The following is a 25540-nucleotide window of genomic DNA, read 5'->3' on the forward strand; positions in this document are numbered from 1 at the left end:
CTGTTTGTGTACTTCACCCTGAGACTCTTTCAAATACCAAAATGCTGTCACCTCTTATCTGTACTGATCTGAAAACCCACCCTAATGATGAACTTCCACCAGTTTTCACCTGTCAAGCCTTTTTACAATCGGTGCAGAAGGAGTCAACGGATTTGTCTAGGGACTCATCTTTCTGAAGGATTCAATCCCCTCCTGGATCAAGATCCCAGTTGTCTAAGTTGTTTTGAGCAATTAAAAATGGAACCCCTTGTGCGCACTTCTGGTAATACCGTGTACCCCGGTATGGTACACAAACCGGAGGAAAATCTAGATACCACCCAACCCTATAAATATGTAGTTGTTTTAGGCGATGGTGCAAAAAAAATCTGACTTTTGAAAGGCTTATCACAACCCCATATTTAAAACAGATAACTAAAATCACAACTACTGGCAATGGACAGTCTCTAAAGAGGCATCTAAAGTGGAATCAAAACATTACCTTCCTTATCTGCCACAATCCTTGAAAAACAAGACAAAACACTGTTGTTTCCACATTTATTAGAACATCAACTATGGTGGGGTGTTAAAACCTGATTGCATTTACGTCGTAGTCTTTCCTCTATACCCCCACAGGGGGGAACCATCTTCCCTCTTATCTTTTAGTATGCCTAATGAGTCATTACCAATGACCAGTTGAGCTGGGGACAATTACATTTCTATTCAATCAATTCAGGAAATAAATTGAAATTCCAATTACCTTGCATTCAATTAAGAAAATTTGCATTTAAAATTAGAATTTAAGTTTACTTCTAGAACTGACAAGGAATTAAAATGGAATCAACCCCAATCCTGCTGATCAGTAGCCCAGCCCAGGGTAGGTGGGCTACAGGCAGGACAGCTATGACTATAGCAGGTAGAGAGCGGTGTGCTAGGCGGTTGTTAACTGAAGGATGTTTGATAAGGCCGCTGTCTTACATCTTATATGGCTGTTGATAAGGCCGCCATTTTGAATTGCCATTTGTTGATAAAGCCGATATTTGTTTCGTTACTCGGTGAGGCCCAGTTTCTTCTTGAGGGACTCGGGCATCTCTGGGGAAGGGGGACGGGGCAGGCGGAAGTAGACCTTCACAGAGTCGTAGATGAACCACTGCAGGGCGGTCAGGGTACCAATCATGATGATACGGGCCACCAGACCCTTCCACACACCTGAGAAGGAAGGACGAACGGAGGGAAGAAGGAGCAAGAGAAATAAAGGCAAGCTGTTTAAACTCCGATCAAATTGATATTTTAATATCCCATTACACCATTTTAAAATATCAAAGGTCAACAACTAATGATGGTTACTCTGAGACAGGTGGTAATAGGTATTGCATGTCTGCTCCCCAGCCCGTCTGCACTGGTAGTATTCGAGCGAGGCTGCCAGTGCAGATAATGGGCTGGGTTGCAGGTAGACTGTTCGCACATGCCAATGACTCAAGCACCTCCAACTGTCCAGCCAAAAAACTGCTGGGGGCACCTGGGCTGGAGCTGCAATCAGCCCTCAGAGAGAGATCTAAGGAGTGTGTTGGAAACCTCAGTGTATTTACTGTGAAGTTAACGCCATCAATTTACATTCTAAACCAGTGGTTATTAACTGGTTGTGCCTCAGGACCCAAATTCAACCAGGTTCTCAGTCGCAACCCAATATTTGCGTTGCGAAAAAAGGCCAGAACACAATCTGGATTTATTTATTTTTATGCCATGATAGTAAATGTGACAATATGACAAAGGAACAACATTCCCACCTTTTTCCATTCTCAATAATTCAATTTTGCCCATATTATTGATTAAGAATGTTAATAAGCTTACTGGTTTGAGACCACAAAACCAACTAAACAGCGCCAATAGCTCCATATTAAAAATACTGGGATTGAAGAAAAATTGTTCAGGGATTAAATGATTGAAGTTAGAACATTTTTTGAAATTATAATGAACCTACCTGGTTTTAGTCGTTTAAATTCAGATGAGTATTTTTTCATTTTATTTAAACTCAGACACCCATTAAAAACCTCCATTTGGGTCGCAGCCCACCAGTTGAGAATTGCCGTTCTAAAAACAGTTAGAATGGGCAATAGGATAGCCCACCTTTGTCTGTAGCACTTCTGGAAAGAATCCAGTACTCACCCTTGGGTCCGAGCTTCTTGAGTACTCCGATGGCGCTGCTGCCACTCTCCTTGTTCAGTACAGACACCACAGAGTCAGCAGGGTGAGACACAATGGCACAGAACACACCAGCTGAAGGGGAGAGAACAAACCCCAAGGATGTGATCAAGACAACATAGAAAATCTTGATTTTGACAAGGGAAGCAGTCTCAAACATACAGCCAAATATGGCCTGCTAACCCATTTAATGTGGCCTGATATTTATTTTTATTACCATATCCTCAATGATTTTAAATGCAGTTCATCCACCTACAGTGCATTCGGAAAGTATTCAGACCTCTTCACTTCTTCCATATTTTGCTAAGTTAGCCTTATTCTAAAATTCATTAAATAAAACATCTCAATCTACACACACCCCATAAGGACGAAGGGAAAACAGGTTATTTGTGTGCAAATGCATAAAAAAATACAGCAATATTCAGACCCTTTGCTATGTGACTCAAAATTGAGCTCAGGTTCATCCTGTTTACATCCTTGAGATGTTTCTACAACTTCATTGGAGTCCACCTGTGGTAAATTCAATTGATTGGACATGATTTGGAAAGGCACACACACACCGATCTATATAACCGATCTATATTCCACAGTTGACAGTGCATGTCAGAACAAAAACCAAGCCATGAGGTCGGAGGAATTATCCGTACAGCTCCGAGACAGGATTGTGTCAAGGCACAGATCTGGGGAAGGGTACCAAAAAAGGTATGAAGCATTGAAGATCCCAAAGTGGCCTCCATTCTTAAAAATGGAAGAAGTTTGGATCCACCAAGACTTTTCCTAGAGCAGGCCACCCGGCCAAACTGAGCAATCGGGGAGAAGGCCCTTGATCAGGGAGGTGAGCAAGAACCCGGTGGTCAATCTAAAAGAGCTCCAGAGTTCCTCTGTGGGGATGGGCGAACCTTCCAGAAGGACAACCATCTCTGCAACACTCCACCAATCAGGCCTTTATGGTAGAGTAGCCAGACGGAAGCCACTCAGTAAAAAACACGACAGACCGCTTGGAATTTGCCAAAAGGCATCTAAAGGACTCTAAGACCATGAGAAACAAGATTCTCTGATTAAACCAAGATTGAACTCTTTGGCCTGAATGCCAAGCGTTACATCTGGAGGAAACCTGGCACCATCCCTACGGTGAAGCATGGTGGTGGTAGCATCATGCTGTGGGTATGTTATTCAGCGGCAGGGACTAGGAGACTAGTCAGGATCAAGGGGAAAGATAACGGAGCAAAGAACAGAGAGATCCTTGATGAGAACCTGCTGGCTTCGGGGGAAGTGTCTGAATGTCCTTGAGTGCCCCAGACAGAGCACGGACTTGAACCCGATCGAACATCTCTGGAGACCTGAATTATTTATTTTTTTTAATAAAAAAAAAAGAGTAACCTTTATTTACCTAGGCAAGTTAGTTAAGAACAAATTCTTATTTACAATGATGCCTATCCAGGCCAAACCTGGACGACGCTGGGCCAATTGTGCGCCGCCCTATGGGACTCCCAATCACAGCCGGATGTGATACAGCCTGGATTCGAACCAGGTACTGCAGTGACACCTCTTGCACTGAGATGCAGTGTCCTAGACCACTGCGCCACTCGGGAGCCTGAGTGGAGCAACGCTCCCCATCCAACCTGACAGAGCTTGAGAGGATCTGCAGAGAAGAATGGGAGGAACTCCAAGTACAGGTATGCCAAGCTTGTAGCATCATACCCAAGACTCAAGGCTGTAATTGCTGCCAAAGGTGCGTCAATAAAGTACTGAGTAAAGGGTCTTAAAACTTATGTAAATAAGGTTGATTTTTAATACATTTGCAAACATTTCTGTTATTATGGTGTATTGTGTGTAGAATGAGGAAAACTATTTAATACATTTTAGAATACGGCTGTAACTTTTTTTTTTAAATGTGGAAAAAGTCATGGGTCTGAATACTTCCTGAATGCACTGTAGCTGTAAAACTGCAAATGTCTCTCTGCTCCATGGCAAAAATGTGTAGAATTGCAAGAACTTAACTCTTAAACAAAAACATTTTATTTCCACTCAAGAGGGGGGCCTCTAAAACATTTTGCTCACAAGGTATTTGTATATATTAAGGATCCCCATTAGCTGCTGTTACTCTTCCTGGGGTACAACAACATTAAGGCAGTTAAATACAATAAAAAAAAAAGATGACATTACATTTCACAATACATTTAGTGTGTTCCCTCAGGCCACTACTCCACCATCACATATTTACAATACCATATCATGTGTAGAGTCTTGTGTGTGTCTTCACAGTTTCCGCTGTTCCATAAGGTGTATTTTTATATCTAATTATACTGCTTGCATCAGTTACCTGATGTGGAATAGAGTTCCATGTAGTACTGTGTGCCTCTCATTATGTTCTTGACGATTTTGAAGACATTTGGTGGCATGTTTTGTGAGGTATACATGGGTGTCCGAGCTGTGTGCTAGTAGTTTAGACAGACACCTCGGTGCATTCAGCATGTCGATACTTACAAAATGTATTGATGAAGTCAATCTCTCCTCCACTTTAAGCCATGAGAGATGTACATGCATGTTATTAATGTTAGCTCTCCGTGTACATTTAAGGACCAGCCGTGCTGCCCTGTTCCGACCAATTGTAATTTTCCGAGGACTCTTTGGCAGCTGACCACACGACTGAACAGTAGTCCAGGTGCGACAAAACTAGAGCCTGTAGGACCTGCCTTGTTAATAGTGTTGTTAAAAAGGCAGAGCAGCACTTTAATATGGACATTCTCCCCATCTTAGCTACTGTTGTATCAACATGTTTGACCATTACAGTTTACAATCCAGGCTTACTCCAAGCAGTTCAGTCACCTCAACTTGATCAATTTCCACATTATTTACAAGATTTAGGGTTTAGTGAATGATTCATCCCAAATACAATACTTTTAGAAATGTTTAGGACGAACATATTCTTTGCCACCCATTGTGAAACTAACTGCAGCTCTTAGTGTTGCAGTGATTTCACTCGTAGTAGCTGACGTATATAGTCATCCGCATACATACACACACACACTGGCTTTACTCAAAGCCAGTGGCATGTCAGTAGTAAAGATTGAAAAAAGGGGGCCTAGATAGCTGCCCTGGGGAATTCCTGATTCTGCCTGGATTATGTTGGCGAGGCTTCCATTATAGAACACCCTCTGACAGGTAACTCTTTACCCACAATATAGCAGGAGGTGTAAAGTCATAACACAAGTTCTTCCATCAGCAGACTATGATTGATAATGTCAAAAGCCACACTAAAGTCTAACAAAACAGCTCCCACAATCTTTTTATCATCAATTTCTCTCAGCCAATCAATCATCAGTAATTTGTATAAGTGCTGTGCTTGTTAAATGTCCTTCATAATAAGCATGCTGAAAGTCTGTTGTCAATTTGTTTACAGTAAAATAGCATTGTATCTGGTCAAACAATTTTACTAAGGGTTGGTAACAGGTTGATTGGTTGGCTATTTGAGCCAGTAAGAGAGGGCTTTACTATTCTTGGGTAGCTGAATTACTTTTGCTTCCCTCCAGGCCTACTATTATCCTCAGTAATTTTCCATCCAAGTTGTTAGACCTCGGTGGCTTGTCATTGTTGATAGGCAATTTTCACTTCTTCCAAACACACTTTACCGAATTCAAAATGACAATGCTCAACTTTCATAATTTGATTAGTTATACTTGGATGTGTAGTGGCAGTGTTTGTTGCTGGCATATCATGCCTAAATTTGCTACTCATATCAATGGAAAAAAATCATTAATGTAACTGGCAACATTACACATCAACAAATATTCTTTACATCAATAACATAGGAATCACTACAACATTTATTGTAGAACCTCATACACTATATTAGGCCAAGCCATTGGAACTTTGGTTTTCCTAGATTGTGATCACTACTTCAAATAGATTTGGACACTGCTTTAAAGCAAATTTCTGCAGCATTAAGTAAAGGTGTGATCAATACATGTTGATGATTTCATTCCTGTGCTGTTTTTAACTACCCTGGTAGGTTAACTGACGTGAACCAGGTTGCAGGCACTAGTTACAGTTTGAAGCATTCTCTTGAGTGGGCAGCTTGATGAAAGCCAGTCAATGTTGAAAAACAACCCCCCAAAAAATATACCTCTGTTGATCACATACATTATCAAGCATTTCACACATTATCCAGATACTGCCTGTTAGCACTTGTTGGTCAATAGCAGTTTCCCACCAGAATGGGCTTTAGGTGAGGTAGATGAACCTGTAGCCATATTACTTCAACAGTATTTAACATGAGATCCTCTAAGCTTTACAGGAATGTGGTTCTTAATATAAAATGGCAACACCACCTTTGGCATTTGTTTTCTGTAGATGACTATAACATGTATTGCTACCAATCTCTGAGTTTCAGAGATTGTCAGAATATGAAAGTCATGTTATTAGCAAATTATTGATTTTATGAACCTTGTTTCTTAATAAGCTACATATGTTAACGTGGCCTATTTTTAGCACTTTCCTGGGATGCTTGATTGTTTTCATTGCTTTACTGGGAAGCTTAACAGAAGTAGACATGCTCATGTTATGTTAGTGCAGGGTGAGCTGCACAGTGGACTTCCTACTAGGGCACACCACCTCAGTGCTAACAGTATAACTCTTGTTCATAGGCACATGATTACTGCATACAATAGCTGTAGGATCAGCAGAGGCATTCAGGGTAGTAAGAGGGACATAAATTAGGTTACTTAAACATTGGGTCTTCCAACACCCCTGGGATAATGTATATTTGCTTAAGTATAATGACAACTCAGTGACACAATGGTAGGGATTAACTGAGCTGGGGTCATTGATAAGTCATTGTCTCATTGCAGCCTTAAGGTTGTGAACGGATCCAGGAACCCAAATGACTTTGGTGAATTTCATCCTCCTTATAAAACGAGTGTTTCAAGAGGGTATCAAAATTGTCAATAAATGTTACACCCAGAGCTGCAAGTCTCGTAGCCAGTTATGGTGGGCTAAAAATCTGCTGAAATGTTCAATGCCACAATTTAGGGATGGCACAGGGCCAGATATTATGGGGCATTTGTTGGTGTCAAGCAGAGACCCAATCAGTTATTTAAAATCCATCATTTTCAGTTGTTGTGAGCTGCCCTTCATAGTGTAATTGAATCCCACATGAACTATGAGAGCCAAAATTTCCTGATGCAGGTTTAAAATGTTTGAGAGAAGCTTATTGATGTCCTGTAAGCCGTGGATTGCAGAACGTTTTTGCTCCAGGGACCGAGACGTTTCTTACCATTGAACTGCCCAATACAACAGCTGGAGAAGGGGATGGAGAAATCCGCCCATTCCCACAATTCGTTGAACCTTTCACGGACCCAGGAGAAGCAGAATAGTAAACGCTCGCTGCTCCCGGCAATAGGTTCAGAATTACCACAGCAGGCAGTGCACCGTCAGATCCAGAGAGAGGGAAAGGAGCAAAACTTATCTACGAAGCCACTGCTGGAGTCAGCATAGTTGGAGTCAGCACAGCAGTCCCAGCAATGAAAGGACAGGTAGTTCAGGCACCAGTGCAGCAAAGTTAAGCCTTAGGTAAATCTGCTCCGAATCGCAGATACACCAGTCCTCTTAGCAGCATGCCGCTGCCTTCGGTTTCCACGACTTGTGACATGGGACAAGCGCCGATTGGAACAATCCTCTTGCTGTTCTACGTGTACTCCACTACAAGATGGAGGAGAAGCAAATGGAGAGGACTTCCTTGGCAGGCAAGTTCCAGGTAACACAGGCCATTCGGATAGTGCCAGATGACAAGGCGGGGAAACATCCTTCAGGCCCGAGCGGCTGTCCAGCCACAGGAGTTGAGAACGAGTAAGTTCCAATTTGCGTTTTCCCAATAAATTTGCTTGCCAAGGATAGCCACCTTATCCTGTAATCCTGCGCTAGCAAACAATTTCCACATTGGAACTCCGGATTGTCAATATTCTCCCGGACAAGAGCGTAATAAACAGATCCTACAGTGCTGGAAACATTTGTTAGCTACTCCAGGCAAGTCAGTTAAGAACAAATTCATATTTACAATGACGGCCTACCGGGGAACAGTGGGTTAACTGCCTTGTTCAGGGGCAGAACGACAGATTTTTACCTTGTCAGCTCAGGGATTCGATTCAGCAACCTTTCAGTTACTGGTCCAATGCTCTAAGCTCTAGACTACCTGCCACCCCAAAGAACAAAATTAAATTTAGAAAACAGGAAGAAACAGGTTAAGGCGCAGGAGGTATCAGAGTTCGTGACTTGGTTGGCCTCTCCCAACAACATTTTGCTTAGGGCCTCCAAAAGGCTAGGGCAGGCTTTGACTGCATGTGTGGGTATGGATGTGGGTAAGCAGACAAGCCAGTATGGCTTCTCATGTTGAGTTTTCTTTTGTGGCCCCCACCAAAGTTGCTGCCCATCCCTGACCTATATGGCTGTAAATCTGTTAACATACCTATTCATCTACCAATTTCAATAAACTTCTATCCAGCATTGTGGACTCACCGATATATCCAGCCACGAAGGTGACGACCAGCTGTTCAGACTTGGAGCATTCAGCACGGGGCTTGGGGACCACACGTTTGTAGAGCAGCTCTACGGTCCTCTCAAAGCAGGCAAACTTCATCATGGTGTAGGGGATCTGCCTCATCCACAGAGGTACCACACCCTTGTAGAAACTAGAGGGAACAGAGGAAGAGGTGGAGCAAATGAGTGACTTGGTTTTATTGACATTTCCCACACCAGGATTAAGCCTAATTTGGAACTATATTAGATGGGCATGGTTAAACCGAATATCCGGATGGACATTAGTATTCGATTACTCTTATTTATTTTTATATAGGTTCACTGACAATAACAACAAGCTACACGTGTGAAATGTTTAAGATACTGGTGCGTCCTTTTTATGGGGAGCACTCAACATTTTGCATAACTGTTTTAAAATGTCTTATGCAATGGTCTATCCTTGTAGCAATTACATATATATATACATACATACATACATATATAAAACATTACACACGTGCAGCTTGTTGTTATTGTCAGTCAATGAAAGTGCCACTACAGTCAGAAGCTCCATGTGTAGCAAGTGAATTGGGAGATTTCAAATGGATGCAAAATGGAATTCAAATTACAGAACTAATTAAGTTGGCTAAATTAGAAGGAGTAGGCTACAATGAGCAACCAACAGGTAGGCTGTTTCATATGGAGTTGTTGTAGACAAGGACGCCTCAAAATATCGTCGCTACTTTAGCTAGCTAGCTGGCTAAATTAGCTTACTATTCTAGCTAGCTTCTTTACAATGATTTGATGCAGTCAACACGGGCACTACCAGATGGTACATGATAGACAAACTTGTTGCTGCTATAGGTTAACTAGCAAGTTGGTTTGGCTACTTTCCTCGCTCTCCCTCCGTTCCACACAGACACACACCGGCCCCTGATCATCTCTTACCATTCCAAGCAGAGCACATGCATTTCGATTATCCGGATAACAGAAGACTGAAATAATTTCAAAATGCCCATCCCTAGAATGTAGGGCTGGGCAGTATACCATATTTTATGATATACCGGTATTGATGCAGGCACCAGTTTGGGTTTTTACTTTACCTTCTATACCGGTATTTGAATGTTAGGTTTGTTAAAATGTGATACGCCATGTGTAATGTGTATTTTTATTCGCTACTTGAGCCGTCTCTCTCCGCTCTTTCTCTCTCCGCTCTTTCTCTCTCGCCACTTTCCACACAGACCTATCCACGCCCCCTGTCATTCAAGGAGCGCATTTGATGTTCTTCAACCATGAGACACTTGTGTTCAGTCTGCATGGTCAATGCAGCACATGCAACAATGTTGATGACAACAATGCTGTTTTCACTTTGCTTCTTAATATAACTCTACTAGTGTTCTATAATGACTCTACTAGTTTGTGTTTCTTACATCAGCAAACAGCTAGTTTGTCTTTTCTTAGCAAGTTGCCATAAATCTTGTGAGACGCTAATTGTTAGCCACTAATGCTAATAAATGTACTGAGTAAGAGAAAACGTAACTTGCTATACAGTCCAATAATAACAGTGATGGTGTAGACCTAAATCAGTATGTTGTTTGTGCAACAGTATATTCTAAATCAAAAAGGAATATGCAAAGCAAGAATATGTTAGCTACATGAACTAGCTAAGAAAAACATGCAATGTAGCCAAAGCTTATAGGGTCCCCTAGGAAACACTTATAAACTTTAGTTCCTACCATGTCACAATTACTCCTCCCTGGCATTTTAGTTCGTTGTCATCTCAAACACAGTATTCAAAGTGCACACTATTTTATTCTAACTATATAATTAGAATAGTCATTATATTTCCATGATTCCAACAGTATTGCTCTAATTCACTAGTTAAATCACAAATGGCAACATTTATCATGCAGCGTCTTTTGTAACCATCGCAGATTTTAGAGAAACATATTTTGGTTCATATAAGTGTCTTATATCGGCTGAAAGCTTAAATTCTTGTTAATATAACTGCACTGTCCAATTTACAGTAGCTATTACTGTAAATTATTTCCACTTGTTCAATTTGTAAAGAAAGGAATCTTTGAAAATCTAACCCTAAACGTTGTTTCAACCAGGCAAATCACGTTGGTATGTATTCCTCAGAGATCCTAGAACATAACCAGACTTCACTATATCACTAGGGGTGTAGTATATCCTATAGGACACCAAATTTGGTCAGAGAGCGATGCCTTCATGGCACACCGATGACGCGGCCGGTCTTCATTTGATCGACTGTATCTTTGTCAAATAAGCACCAAATCAGGATCAAACAAAGCTAGCTAGATAGCCAATGAGCTGGGCTTTTCGGGAATATCCCCAAAATGTAGGTGGTAACCTTTTGCGACAGCATGCCTTTTCCTTTTGGACAAAAATAAGAATATTCAGAGTTATGAAAACTGGTTGTTTTGCAAATGTTGAACTTATAATATGGCTACGAATACTGGAAAAGCTCAAAGTCCAAGTATACAGATTTGACAATATTCTTGCAGAAAAATGTAATATGAATGACCATGTCTCCTTCACGATTTGCCCAAATGTACCTGGGTGACTCATACTTCAAGCTATCCGTCTGAAAGTTTGCATATACACTGCCGCCATCTTGTGGACACCATCGGAATTACAAACAGAGTGATGGCGAAAACAGGGACCCATCTCTTGCATTTCAAAGACGGTGGTAGAAAAAAAACGGGTTGGTTTTATCCTCTACCAGATCTATTGTGTTATATTCTCCTACATTCAAGTAACATTTCCACAAACTTCAAAGTGTTTCCTTTCAAATGGTACCAAGAATATGCATATCCTTGCTTCAGGTCCTGAGCTACAGGCAGCTAGACTTGGTATGTCATTTTAGGTGAAAATTGAAGAAGAAAAAAAAGGGGGGGGGGGGCAGAGAGATATCCCTAAAAAGTTAAAAATAAGTCCTAGATTATTTGCTCATATCGTGCAGCCCTACGTGGCAGTGTGGAAATTATCTCAATTGAGCAGTGGTGTAAAGTACTTAAGTAAAAGTCTTTTGGGGTATCTGTACTTTACCATTTGACAACTTTCACTTTACTACATTCCTAAAGAAAATACTGTACTTTTTACGTGAATTGGACCTTTTTCCCTGACACCTAAAAGTACTCGTTTTATTTTGAATGCTTAGCAGGACATGAAAATGATCCAATTCACGCACTTGTCAAGAGAACATCCCTGGTCATCTACTGCCTCTGATCTGGAGGACTCACTAAACACAAATGCTTTGTTTGTAAATTATGTCTGAGTGGTGGAGTGTGCTCCTCGCTAGCCGTAAATAATAATAAAAAAAAGAAAATGGTGCCATCTGGTTTGCTTAATATAAGGAATTTGAAATTATTTATACTTTTGATACTTAAGTACATTTTATCAATTACATTTACTTTTGATATACTTATGTATATTTAAAACAAAATACTTAAGACTTTTACTCAAGTAGTATTTTACCGGGTGACTTTCATTTTTACTTGAGTAATTTTCTTTTAAACGCATCTTTACTTTTAATCAAGTATGACAATTGGGTACTTTTTCCACCAGCAATGCGCACACGGCAGTAGGATATATGCGCGACTGTTCCATAAGCAGGATAACGCCATTCTCAAAAGTAACCACAAATGCGATTATGCATGTAATGCTTTTATTATAAAAGGTGCATTTTTATGGTGAAAATGAATATTCCCCAAACTTGAAACTCACATGCTGCGTATGTATGCCAGTTTGGCTCTACACCCTTTGTAAAGCGGATAAATGTGCTTCATTTTAAGACATTATTTGGCCACTTTAGTTGTGATAGAAACCTTATCAAAACATATAGACCTACGGGCTAGGCTACATGAGGTGTGCAATTATGATTTTAAAAAGCCACAAAAAAAGCATGCGCTGTTTGCCTTAACAGGGCATCATTCACAAGTGATAGGCTAATATTGTCACCCACCAAACTATTCTTGATTTAATCTTGTCTTTACATATACTAAATAATATGTGTTACACTTCTTTTGATTTAGAATGGACCATTATCATGCACCTGTCTTGAAACAGGGGCAGCGGGAAAAAATACATGTCATCTATGCACTTAAATAGCGAATGGATGGCGCTTTTCCAATGGTTCATTTTCATGCCAGCCAGGTAGGCTGCACTCCTGTTTTAAAGAGAAGCAATGTGCTTAATATTAGGAAGGTTGATAAATAAATATAGCCGGTCTAGCCTATAGAAAGCTGACGGGATCCTCTTTTTAACAGAGGGCTATATAAACATTGCGCAACATGAGCTCATTTGAAGTGTTTAATTTGATTTTCGATTACATTTACATTGATGTCAGAGTGATTAGAGAGACAAAGTGCGGTGTGCCAGGCAGATAGCAAGTTTGGTAGGCTACTTATGACCATCAGCAGCATCAGAGCTTGAAGAAGACTAATTACTGTGACTAAACGGTAACATTGAATTTGGCTGCCATCATGACCGATGGTAATACGGTCACCGTAACAGCCCTAGGTGCACCTTGTGATGGGGACAGTAAAAGGCCACAAAACAAACTGCAGTTTTGTCACAACAATGCCACAGATGTGCCAAGTTTTGAGGGAGTTTACAATTGGCCTGATGACTACAGGAATGTCCACCAGAGCTGTTGCCAGATAATTTAATGTTCATTCCTCTACCTTAAGCAGCCTCCAACGTCGTTTTAGAGAATTTTGTAGTACGTCCAATTGGCCTTACAACCGCAGACCATGTGTAACCACACCAGCCCAGGACCTCCAGATCCAGCTTCTTCACCTGCAGGATCATCTGAGACCAGCCACCCAGACAGCTGATGAAACTGAGGAGTGTTTCGGTCTGTAATAATGCCCTTTTGTGTTTAAAAACCCATTCCGATTGGCTGGCCCTGGCTCCTAAGTGGGTGGACCTATGGTTCATCCCCTGCCCAGTCATGTGAAATCCATAGATTAGGCCATAATTGATTTAATCTGACCGATTTCCTTATATGAACTGTAACTCAGTAAAATCTTAAATTGTTGCATGTTGCATTTATATTTTTGTTCAGTATAGTACTTCACTGATTATACAAATCCAGACCAACATCAAAGGGTTACAGCTAAGCAGGAGGTAGCGAAATGTGACCGGCTGATTTAGTTGGGATACTCACGCCCAGAGGCCCTCCTCTGCGAACATCTTGGGGGCACACTGTCTGAGGTTACTGGCATAGCCGGGGCAGGTCTGGATACGTACTTTACACGCCTCCATAGGGGCCAGGGCGATGTCAGCAAAGAACTCAGCACTGGCAGACGCAGCCAGGTAGAGGGAAGTCCTCCACAGATAGGTGTTTTCCTGGGGAAGGCAGACTGGGAGGTTAGGAGGTGAAGACTAAGTGTACATCCCTAGACACAACGCAAATCATAATGAGTTGTCAAAATGGAAGGAGAGGAACAACTTTATTCATCAGCTCTTTCTCATTTCATCTTTACTTGATTGCCTTGCATTCTCTCTCCTCGCCTCCTTTTCAAAGCGTATTATTAAAGGTCTGATACAGTTGGTGTCAAGGAGATAGGATGCGATGAATCACGGAAAAAATAATTGAGATGGAGCCTTTCTGTGCCACTGATGACAACCTTATTTCAATATTAATTAATTAGTTGGAACTGGGAACTGTTTTAGTTCGAATGGTAACATCGACTTCAACGGCGTGAGGAGAAGTGCAGCGAGAGGATTGCGAAGATAGCAGAGGCCCGTAGTGATGAGAACTACTACTCTGACAATTACAGATGTGTGGTGGGATTTCTGGTGCCAGCATATGTCAGGGCATCGCCCAAGTGGGTACTAAACATTGGTAGTGCAGAGCAGTTATTATAAAAACAATTACGGGGCAGATCAGATTCAATATGGAAGCTACAATTTAATCGTTTGCATCGTTTCCAATCCCCCATACGGTTTTATAAAATATTTTTGACATTTATTTTCCTTTCCTAACCCTTCCCCTAATTGGAGTGAACTAACACACATAGGCTTCTACTTCCAGCTTATACACTGCATTCGGAATGTATTCAGACCCCTTGACTTTTTCCACATTTTGTTACGTTACAGCCATATTTTAAAAATAATTACATTTCTCTTCCCCCCCATCTACACACAAAACCCTATAATGACACAGCAAAAACAGGTTTAGACATTTTTCAAAAAACAAGAATATGGAAATATGACATTTACATAAATATTCATACCCTTTACTCAGTACTTTGTTGAAGCAACTTTGGCAGCGATTACAGCCGAGTCGTCTTGGGTATGCAGATCCTCTCAAGTTCTGTCAGGTTGGATGGGGAGTGTCACTGCACTGCTATTTTCAGGTCTCTCCAGAGAAGTTCGATTGGGTTCAAATCCATGCTTTGGTTGGACCACTCAAGGACATTCAGAGACTTGTCCCAAAACCGCTCCAGTGTTGTCTTGGCTGTGTGCTCAGGGTCATTGTCCTGTCCTCAGTCTGAGGTCTTGAGCAGGTTTTCATCAAGGATCTCTGTACTTTGCTCCGTTCATATTTCCCTCGATCCTGACTAGTCTCCCAGTCCCGGCGGCTGAAAAACATCCCGACAGCATGATGCTGCCACCACGCTTCACTGTAGGGATGGTGCCAGGTTTCCTCCAGAAGGGACGCTTGGCTTCATCAGACCAGAGAATCCTGTTTTTAAATGGTCTTAGAGTCGTTTAGGTGCCTTTTGGCAAACTCCAAGCGGGCTGTCATGTGCCTTTTACTGAGGAGTGGCTTCCGTCTGGCCACTCTACCATAAAGGCCTGATTGGTGGAGTGCTGTAGAGATGGCTGTTCTTCTGGAATGTTCTCCCATCTCCACAGAGGAAGTCTGGAGCTCTGTCAGAGTGACCATTGGGTTTTTTAGACAGCTCAAGGAAGAGTTTTGGTAGTTCCAAACTTCTTCCATTTAAGAATGATGGAGACCACTGTGTTCTTGGGGACCTTCAATGCTGCGGACAGTTTTAGGTACCCTTCCCCAGGTCTTGTCTCGGAGCTCTACGGACAATTCCTTACAACCTCATGGCTTGGTTTTGGCTCTGACATGCACTGTCAACTGTGGGACCTTATATAGACAGGTGTGTGCCTTTCCAAAGCATGTCCAATCAATTGAAATTTACCACAGGTGGACTCCAATCAAGTTGTAGAAACATCAAGGATGATCAATGGAAACAGGATGCACCTGAGCTCAATTTCAAGTCTCATAGCAAAGGATCTGCGAACATTTCTTTTTATTTATACATTTGCAAACAATTCTAAAAACCTGTTTTCACTTGGTCATAATGGGGTATTCTGTGTAGACTGACGATGAAAAAAATTTATTGAATCAATTTTAGAATAAGGCTGTAATGCAACAAAATTCGGATAAGGGGAAGGGGTCTGAATACTTTCCGAATGCACTGTATATACTATATCCATTTTAGGGACACAACGTATTTTACAACAGTTATTGTTATCTTCTATTTGCCATATATTTCTAACTGTGCTGTTTCACAAAAGTTCGGAACCTATATACATTTTACAGACAGTATATTTTACATTAGTCACCTTGTTTTTAGTCCCACCCTTCAGCTCCACTCAACCCCTCCAATATACATCTTAACACCCTCCAATTTGTACTTATATAGTGTAAAGCAGTGTTTCACAAATCCGGTCTGTGAATACCCGCAACATATTTTTGTGTGGCCCCCGGACAAGCATCCTGAATCTAACCCCATGAGAAGTTTGAACAGGTGTTTTTTTCTGTGGCTACACCATAGTGCAAATGAAACAAAATAAACCCTTACCATTATTATTTTCATCGTCAATCACTTAGTAACTACTTACCTCTCCGATAAAGTCGCTGTAGGTGATCTTGAACACCTCATAGAAGCCAAACTTGCAGAGACCCTGCGTGGAGTAGCCGATGAAAGTAGGAGCCCAGCCCTTAGCCAGCCCCCGCATGCCGTCCTCCTTTATGGTGATGGAGAAGCCCTTGAAGATGCTCTTGTACTTGTCTGGGTCCACCTAGACAACACATTAAAAACAGAATGGTTAATGGTTGTGAACTAGTAGTGGTTTTGAGGGGGGAAATAATACTTGGAGGTCCTCGTAAAGAAAATGCACTAAATACACAACACTACAGGGCCATCCATACCACTCAATGTTTTATCCCTTTACAAGGGTTGGGGCAAATTACATTACAGAAAGTAAATTGAAATGTCTTTTGCTTTTCAATTAGGTAAATCAACAATGGAATTTCAGTTTTACTTCCCCGAATAGAAATGGAATTAACCCCAACTCCACAATGTATACATTATTCCAGTCCAGTACTCATTACAGCTCAGAGAGACATTAGCTGAGATACAGACCTGCAGACGGCACTTGACCAGGTCGAGGGGTACGACTGCCGTGTGTGTAATCCCACAGCTGAGGATGCCACCGAAGCCGCACAAGGCATAGTATTTCATAGAGCCAAACTCGCAGCTAATATCAGAATCTAGAGCAGACAGAACACAATACAAACAGACAACACACCATGCACTTAGATAAAGGGAGCCATGCTAGGAATTTGAATTTCTCACACCACAACGTTAGCAATCCTGCCAAGGCTTGCAAAAAAGTGAGACTGTTGGTCAAGTATGTTTTCTAGGCCAGCGATTCTGAACTGGTGGGTCAAATGAGGATTTGAATGTGCTGGTGTCTAAATGAGTAAAAAAATAAAATAATAATAATAATAATAAATATATAAAGATAACAAACCAGGTAGAATGTGTAGAAATGTTTTTATTATCCTCACTAGGGTAGGGAGCAGCATTCGGAATTTTGGATGAAAAGAATGCCCAAAGTAAACTGCCTGCTACTCAGGCCCATAAGCTAGGATATGCATATAATTACATTTGGATAGAAAACACTCTAAAGTTTCCAAAACTGTTAAAATAATGTCTGAGTATAACAGAACTGATATGGCAGGCGAAAACCTGAGGAAAATCCATCCAGGAAGTGCCTTTATTTTGAAATGCCTGTTTTTCCATTAAAAGCCTATCCACCATACAAAGCCTTATGACTCAGTTCACGATCCCTATGGCTTCCACTACATGTGGCCGGTCTTTAGGCATTGTTTCAGGCTTTTACTCTGAAAAATGAGGGAGGAACACCACTTTCAATGAGAGGACAGTGGAAATTTCCAGACATGAGTCCTGCGCGTGACTGGGACCACGCCTTTCTTGTTTTTCCTTTTCTATTGACGAAGCTATTGTCCGGCTGAAATATGATCGATTATTTATGACAAAAACAACCTGAGGATTGATTATAAACATCATTTGACATGTTTCTACGAACTTTTATAGTACTTTTTTGATTTTGTCTGTCTGTGACCTCGCTTTGTTCCAATAGATTACTGAAAAAAAACCGCACCAACAGAACGGAGGTTTTTGAATATATAGAGGGACATTATCGAACGAAACGAACATTTGTGTAACATGGAGTCTTGGGAAAGCAATCATATGAAGATCAAAGGTAAGTGATTCATTTTATCACTATTTCTGACTTTTGTTTCTCGTCTACTTGGCTGGTTACTGTTTGTTATGATTTGTCTGCTGGGCGCTGTTCTCAGATAATCGCATGGTTTGAATTCGCCGTAAAGGCTTTTTGAAAACTGAAACTGTGGTTGGATTAACAAGAAGTTAGTCTTTAAACCGATGTATAACACTTGTATGTTTCATGAATTTTTATAATGATTATTTCAGTTTTTGAATTTGGCGCTCTGCAATTTCACTGGATGTTGGCCAGGTGGGACGGTAGCATCCCACACTCCCTAGAGAGGTTAAACTAGTCAAGTCAGTTAAAAACAAAATTCTTATTTACAATGACGGCCTATCCCGGGCCAAACCCTAATGACGCTGGGCCAATTGTGAGCCGCCCTATGGGATTCCCAATCACGCCCAGTTGTGATACATGCTGGAATTGAACCAGGGTCTGTAGTGACACCTCTAACACTTAGACCGCTGTGCCACGCGGGAGCCCTTACATCTTTAATAACTTAATCTCTGAACAATTTTTCTTCAATCACAGTATATGTATGCATGTATGAATGTACATACACACACACACACACACACACACTTGAAGTCTACATACACTTAGGTTGGAGTCATTAAAAAAAACTCATTTTTCAACCACTCCACAAATTTCTTGTTAAACAAACTATAGTTTTGGCAAGTCGGTTAGGATATCTACTTTGTGCATGACACAAGCAATTTTTCCAACAATTGTTTCCAGACAGATTATTTCACTTATAATTCACTGCATCACAATTCCAGTGGGTCAGAAGTTTACATACACTAAGTTGACTGTGCCTTTAAACAGCTTGGAAAATTCCAGAAAATGATGTCATGGCTTTAGAAGCTTCTGATAGGCTAATTGACATAATTTGAGTGAATTGCAGGTGTTCCTGTGGGATGTATTTCAAGGCCTATCTTCAAACTCAGCGCCTCTTTGCTTGTCATCATGGGAAAATCAAAAGAAATCAGTCAAGACCTCAGAAAAATAATTGTAGACCTCCACAAGTCTGGTTCATCTTTGAGAGCAATTTCCAAATGCCTGAAGGTACCACGTTCATCTGTACAAACAATAGTATGCACTTATAAACATCATGGGACCACGCAGCCGTCATACCACTCAGGAAGGGGACGCGTTCTGTCTCCACTTTGGTGCGAAAACTACAAATCAATCCCAGAATACCAGCAAAGGACCTTGTGAAGATGCTGGAGGAAACAGGTACAAAAGTATCTATATCCACAGTAAAACGAGTCCTATATCGACGTAACCTGAAAGGCCGCTCAGCAAGGAAGAAACCACTGCTCCAAAACCTCTAAAAAAGCCAGAATACGGTTTGCAACTGCACATGGGGGCAAAGATGGTACTTTTTGGAGAAATGTCCTCTGGTCTGATGAAACAAAAACAGAACTGTTTGGTCATAATGACCATTGTTACGTTTGGAGGAAAAAGGGTGATGCTTGCAAGCCGAAGAACACCATCCCAACCATGAAGCACAGGGGTGGCAGCATCATGTTGTGGGGGTGCTTTGCTGCAGGAGGGACTGGTGCACTTCACAAAATAGATGGCATCATGAGGGAGGAAAATGATGTGGATATATTGAAGCAACATCTCAAGACATCAGTCAGGAAGCGACAATGACCCCAAGCATACTTCCAAAGTTGTGGCAAAATGGATTAAGGACTACAAAGTCCAGGTATTGGAGTGGCCATCACAAAGCCATGACCTCAATCCCATAGAAAATTTGTGGGCAGAACTGAAAAGCGTGTGCGAGCAAGTAGGCCTACAATCCCGACTCGGTTACACCAGCTCTGTCAGGAGGAATGGGCCAAAATTCACCCAACTTATTGTGGGAAGCTTGTGGAAGGCTACCCAAAAAGTTTGACCCAAGTTAAACAATTTAAAGGCAATGCTACTAAATACTAATTGAGTATGTAAACTTCTGACCCACTGGGAATGTGATGAAAGAAATAAATCATTCTCTCTACTTCTGACATTTCACATTCTTAAAATAAAGTGGTGATCCTAACTGACCTAAAACAGGGAATTTTTACTTGGATTAAATGTCAGGAATTGTGAAAAACTGGGTTTAAATGCATTTGGCTAAGGTGTATGTAAAGTTCCGACTTCAACTGTATGTGTATAGATAGAGAGCCATTAGCAGCACCAGTTTGTTTTGATTTTGTGATCCAAAAATCAGTGAGTTTATTAGCATTCTTCATCCAGAATATGGGCAAAATGTAATTCTTGACAATGAGGTGGGAATGTTGTTCCCTTGTCATATAATTGCTACATTTAATATCAACATAGCATTAAAAATAGTTTTCCAGATTGTATTTTGGCGATTATTTTTCGTGATGTGAAAATTGGGTCTCAACAGACATCGTTCAATTTGGGTCCCGAGGCAAAACCAGTTGAGAACCACTGCTCCAGGCCGTCCTCCTGAATGTGTATGCTGGCACAGTGGATAATTCTCTCTGCCCAAAACTTCTAATGAGTATTATTAACATACGAATTCATGTTAATTGCAAGGTGATGGTGAGTAATATCAAAAACAAGGCATGAATACATAATATGTCCGATTTATTCCTGTACTCGCACCAGGGCCTGCATTCATAAAGCCCTCGCTCTAGGAGTACTGATCTAGGATAAGTTTTGGCTTTGAGATCATAATATACAAGACTACATGGAGGGGGGACGTGGGGCATGATCCTAGATCAGGAATCCTACTCTGAGAAACTTTATGAATACAGGCCCAGGACACCAACATTCATTTAGAAAACTTTCCCTGCAAGTATAGTAGACTTAACTCCAGGCTGGTTTTTAATAAGGAGGATGTCCTGTCCTAGCTTGGACATTGACTGCTGTTGTTGCTAAGCTAAAGGTCACTGCCGTTGAATGAATGTGGGTACAGTATCAAATTGCTGATTGGGCACAGAGAAAGGGCAAGTACAGTCTGAGGTCATAGATTAAAGGACATTGTATTAATAAAAGTCACCTTCAAGTTCTGTTAAGAAAGGCTCAGACTTCACTCCCTCCTGTTAATGTTTTAAGCTGGTTCACAGCTCACTTGACCCCCTTTGACTTGTTTATTATAGCAACAAGTGGAGCAAAGGACCTAAACAGTGCTTCTTCAGCTCAAACATGCAAATGAAATAGGCCTAATGATAATGGGTTACATTTATTTCAGCAAATTAGTTGTAACTCAAACTATTCCTGTAAACCGTTATTTGTGTGATCTTAGTCTTGGTGAAAGTCAGTTATCTTGTGGTGAAATCCACAGCACAATATCCATTCCATGCCATGCAACCCCTGGCGGGCCAACAGACCTGCAACCTGCACTTGACGAGGTCAAGGGGCACCAAAGCTGTGTGTGTGGTACCACAGCTCAGGATCCCACCGATGCCACACATAATGAAATAATGTGAGGAGCCAAACTCACAACTGTCTCCCTCTGAGGAAAATAAAGAATTGGGGTTCTTTCACAGATGTAAGAGGAAAACAATGTGTGCACTGTAATAGTAGGCCTACTCTTTAGTAGGGTAGCTGATGCATAGACCTGACATCATAAACGTTCAGTTCAACTCAGAGTGAAGACCATAGCTGTGTTCGAATACCCATACTAACATACCGTATACTACATAGTTAATGTGTATATACTACAAGTTCATTTTAGTATACTGTAAAAGAACGGATTTAAATACGCTTTTTTGCCGACGTTTACTGACAACGGCCATATTCAACGTGTGTTGCACGTTTGTAAATTCATCAGTTATTCTGCGCTCTGGTACACTCAGACGAAAGTGCTCTGAAATCAGAGTAGATAGCCAGAGAGAATTTACGAATGCACCCGAATGTCCATTGAGAACACAACGACTATACCACTTTGCTAAGAATGACGGGAATAATCAAGTCAATAAAAGTTGGGTAGTTAGATAGCATATAGTTAATATACTGGCAAGCTTGATGTATTAGTGGCCAACTAACGTTAGGTAGCTAGCTAACATACCAGTACATACTGCTGTAATGATATGCTGTGGTTCGTAAGGACAGTGTAGCTAACAAATTGATAGCCAACATGACGTGTAAGGTGACTTATTTGAAAAGTCCTTACTTTATTACATTGCTCAACATTTGTCATAATTAGTTAAAGCAATGCATTTGTATCTGCTCGTTGGACTTCGGCTGCATATTTTCTGCCATTTTCTTCAAATCTGAAAACGATGTGAAGTCATGCCCATTTTGTGAAGAATTGCAATTATGGGCCCTAAAAGCACAGAATGTGTCCACTGTTTGTATACTTCGTATTTTGGTGAATGTAGTACGACATCCGGGAACTTTTGGCATACTAACTATATCCAATAAGCATACTATATACTCAATTTACGTCACAAATAGTACAGTTAGTATGAGTATTCGAACACAGCTCGTGTCTTTTGCTAGTACTGGGCCTTTCACTGGTGCCTCACATTCTATTTAAGCGGATAAATGACATGGATACAGAGCGAAATCACCTTCATGACTGCGTTAAGATGCCGTTTAACTACATGGACTCATGTGAACTGTAAATCAGACTTATCTGATAATAGTAAATAAACTGGTTGTAAAATGGCAGCCTATCTGCTTTATCTATTTGAGTGTGTCAAGTTTCATTACAAACACCACACATTAATCACTAACTGATAGTCAGTATATGGTAGCCGCTGTAAAATAAGCACAGGCCTACATCAAGTCCATAATTTCAGACCTTTAGTAATTGGGAGACTTCCAAACTCACATGGTAAGGCGATAACATAACACCCAATGCAGCCCCTATACTCAGTCTTATTTCAACCATGACATTAGGCCCCTATGTGTTAGTCAACTTTTTTGTAACAAAGAACTCCTAGGCTGTTGCAGTATTTACTTGGTGATTAACTACCTTTGCCAGGGGCATAACGTTAGTTAGATAATATTACATTATGTAGGCCTAATATAAGGTTGTACTGAATGTGTAGCTAAGTAGCTTAATTCGGCATACAGTGCCTTAGAAATACTACCTATTTTCTTTGTTAGCTTCCTATTCAAATTATGCAGAATTTTCTGCAGACTTGTAGCTAGATATTAATCATTTGCACTGCCAACGTTACTGGCCTACTTCCAAAGTTACTAGCCTAAAAAAACGTGTCCTTGCCGTCCTCTGCAGGGCCCCTGCTCAAAACGAAGTAGTCTCTAGAATAGGTTTGCGCAGAGGCCAAAAGCAAACCAAAGATGACTTCGATCATTGTAGGCTGCCAGATATTCAGATAAGCTAACATTTATTGGTGTGCAATCACAAATGACTTTAGTTAGTTACATACGAAGGTAATCACTGATAAGCAGAGTGATAAGACAGTTCACTTCGCGTTCGTTCATAAACCCATCCCACACTCGACGAACGTTAGTGCTTGGCAACATTTGCAACTCAATTAAGGTCAGCATTCTAGCTAACGTTAGGTGGTTAAAGCCTAACTTACCCAGCTAGGTAGCATTTCTAGCATGCACCACTCGGCTGACCCGCCACTGCAGCGGCGGCCAGGGTGCGTTTGCTTAGTCCATGTTCGGCAGCAAGGCTTTGTGATGGTTCCTCGACTTTTTGGAGCGTGAACAGCGGTGCGCTGAAGGGGTTCGCCCGCGCTAACTGTGTCAACGCGTTGGGGTACATTGTTCAGTACGGGTGGCTGTGGGGCATAAATAAAGACAACGTGGTTAGCTAGCTAACGTTAAACCAATGGCAGTGGCTAAAACAAAACGAAATTCATGCGGTTGTCTTAGCAAATTAACTAGCGAACTCTGGAAAGTAGCTAAACTAGTTAGCCAACATTTGCTAGCTTCCCCTTCTTCTCTAAACCAATATTCTTGTTTTAGCAATGTCTCAAACCAAAACAAATGTTACTACACGCAAAGTAGAAATTCGCTACGCATTTTCCTCACATGCAGGCTTTCAGTCGCAAAATGGCGCAACCGTCCTTTACCATCGGCGAATCGTAGAGGTCATGAAGGTACTTACACCACTCGCATTAGTCAGCTGAGATAGAAAGATATGTCCGTTTTATTGATTCAGTTCATCTGGCAGGCTACACATTCACAGCTAAAAGTTGAATTGCCGTATAGACCGACAGATAAAGAGAACAAAATAAAAGTAGACAACAACTAGGTAGATTAAAACAAATAAATTGATGGAGATGAAGCCAGCTGCTTTCTTCTTTGGGGTTTATGGAGAACTACAATCAAAAGGTGTAATGTCGCTACCAATTGGAAGGGGATAACAAAACAAAAAAAGTCAATTCCATACGGGAAATGGACATTTAACATCAATCCCCATACACTACAAAAAAAAAGCGATTTCCCCCAAAAATATACATTCCCACTCATTCATTTAAAAACGAAAATACCCTGATCATGCTCTGGCGCCTGAAAACGTGGGAACGCAGGAACTGGTACTTCATGGAGTAAATCATCCCAGAAAGAGTTAAACTGCAGAAACAATTATTTTTATCTTTTGTGATTTGCTTTCAATTTGTGTACTTCCATTTATCACTATTGCTATAAATGATAACAAAGTCCACTTTCTTCACATGAAGAATTTCTGGATCCTATTGTTGCCGGACCTTCAAAGCTACTGATGTTTCTACCCTTTTGACAGCCTCTATAGGAGATTCTCTCAACTGCCCTGATTTGAGGAACCTCATTCTCTTTCACCCTAATCAGGCACTCCAAAGATTATGCTTCATGCTCTCCACCACAGTTACAACATTTTGCTCCTTTGGTAGATAACCATGGTAAAGTTGGATTGAGATTCGATATTTGCCAGACATTCAGACCTTCAAATATTAATAGATTGTGAACGATTTGAGCTACATACCTCAGGTTAGGCTCTTTATGAAGTAAAGAAAGTGTACAACATTGCACTGATTTCGACCAGAGTTTCATAATCACACAGCAAGGTGTAGGTAGCCTGGCACACCATCAATGCAACTACACTGAACAAAAATATCAACGCAATATGCAACAATTTCAAAGATTTTACTGAGTTACAGTTCATATAAGGAAATCAGTCAATTGAAATATTTCCAGTAGGCCATAATCTATGGATTTCACATGACTGGGAATACATATGCATCTGTTGATCACAGATTCCATTAAAAAAAAGTAGGGGCGTGGATCAGAAAACCAGTCAGTATCTGGTGTGACCACCATTTCCCTCATGCAGCCAGTGGCGGTTCTA

At 41.0% G+C, this 25540-nt stretch overlaps 1 protein-coding gene and 1 non-coding gene across 6 annotated transcripts; both read right to left on the reverse strand.

Moving 5' to 3' along the window:
- Positions 1–520: 520 nt before the first annotated feature.
- Positions 521–24721, reverse strand: LOC106573070 (phosphate carrier protein, mitochondrial). Of its 5 annotated transcripts, none has more exons than XM_014147736.2 (8): positions 24323–24721; positions 23790–23993; positions 17109–17236; positions 16585–16764; positions 13886–14067; positions 8692–8864; positions 2143–2253; positions 521–1185 (listed from the first exon to the last, which is right to left on the reverse strand). In XM_014147736.2, exons 3-8 carry the CDS (start codon positions 17205–17207, stop codon positions 1025–1027), a joined length of 906 nt encoding a protein of 301 aa, XP_014003211.2. In that variant the 5' UTR covers positions 17208–17236; positions 23790–23993; positions 24323–24721; the 3' UTR covers positions 521–1024. The 5 variants fall into 5 exon arrangements, with proteins under 5 accessions (XP_014003211.2, XP_014003213.2, XP_014003210.2 ...); XM_014147738.2 differs by lacking the exon at positions 17109–17236 and adding an exon at positions 21624–21748 and having other exon boundaries at positions 24247–24660; XM_014147735.2 differs by having other exon boundaries at positions 24247–24655.
- On the reverse strand, positions 1350–1545 carry LOC123727949 (small nucleolar RNA SNORA53). Its single transcript, XR_006759911.1, has one exon. It is a non-coding gene; the product is annotated as a small nucleolar RNA SNORA53 (small nucleolar RNA).
- Positions 24722–25540: the final 819 nt, after the last annotated feature.

Source organism: Salmo salar, chromosome ssa16 (assembly GCF_905237065.1).
Source record: "Salmo salar chromosome ssa16, Ssal_v3.1, whole genome shotgun sequence".
In the NCBI taxonomy this organism is placed as follows: Eukaryota; Metazoa; Chordata; class Actinopteri; order Salmoniformes; family Salmonidae; genus Salmo; species Salmo salar.

Excerpts from the sequence above, each read along its gene's own strand:
- LOC106573070 (XM_014147739.2), bottom strand. The coding sequence starts at position 23,977 with ATGTACCCCAACGCGTTGACACAGTTAGCGCGGGCGAACCCCTTCAGC. Across the intron at positions 8,865-13,885 it reads GCAGAGGAGGGCCTCTGGGC|TTTCTACAAGGGTGTGGTAC; the intron begins GTGAGTATCCCA and ends TGTTCCCTCTAG. Across the intron at positions 1,186-2,142 it reads CAAGAAGCTCGGACCCAAGG|GTGTGTGGAAGGGTCTGGTG; the intron begins GTGAGTACTGGA and ends CTTCCTTCTCAG.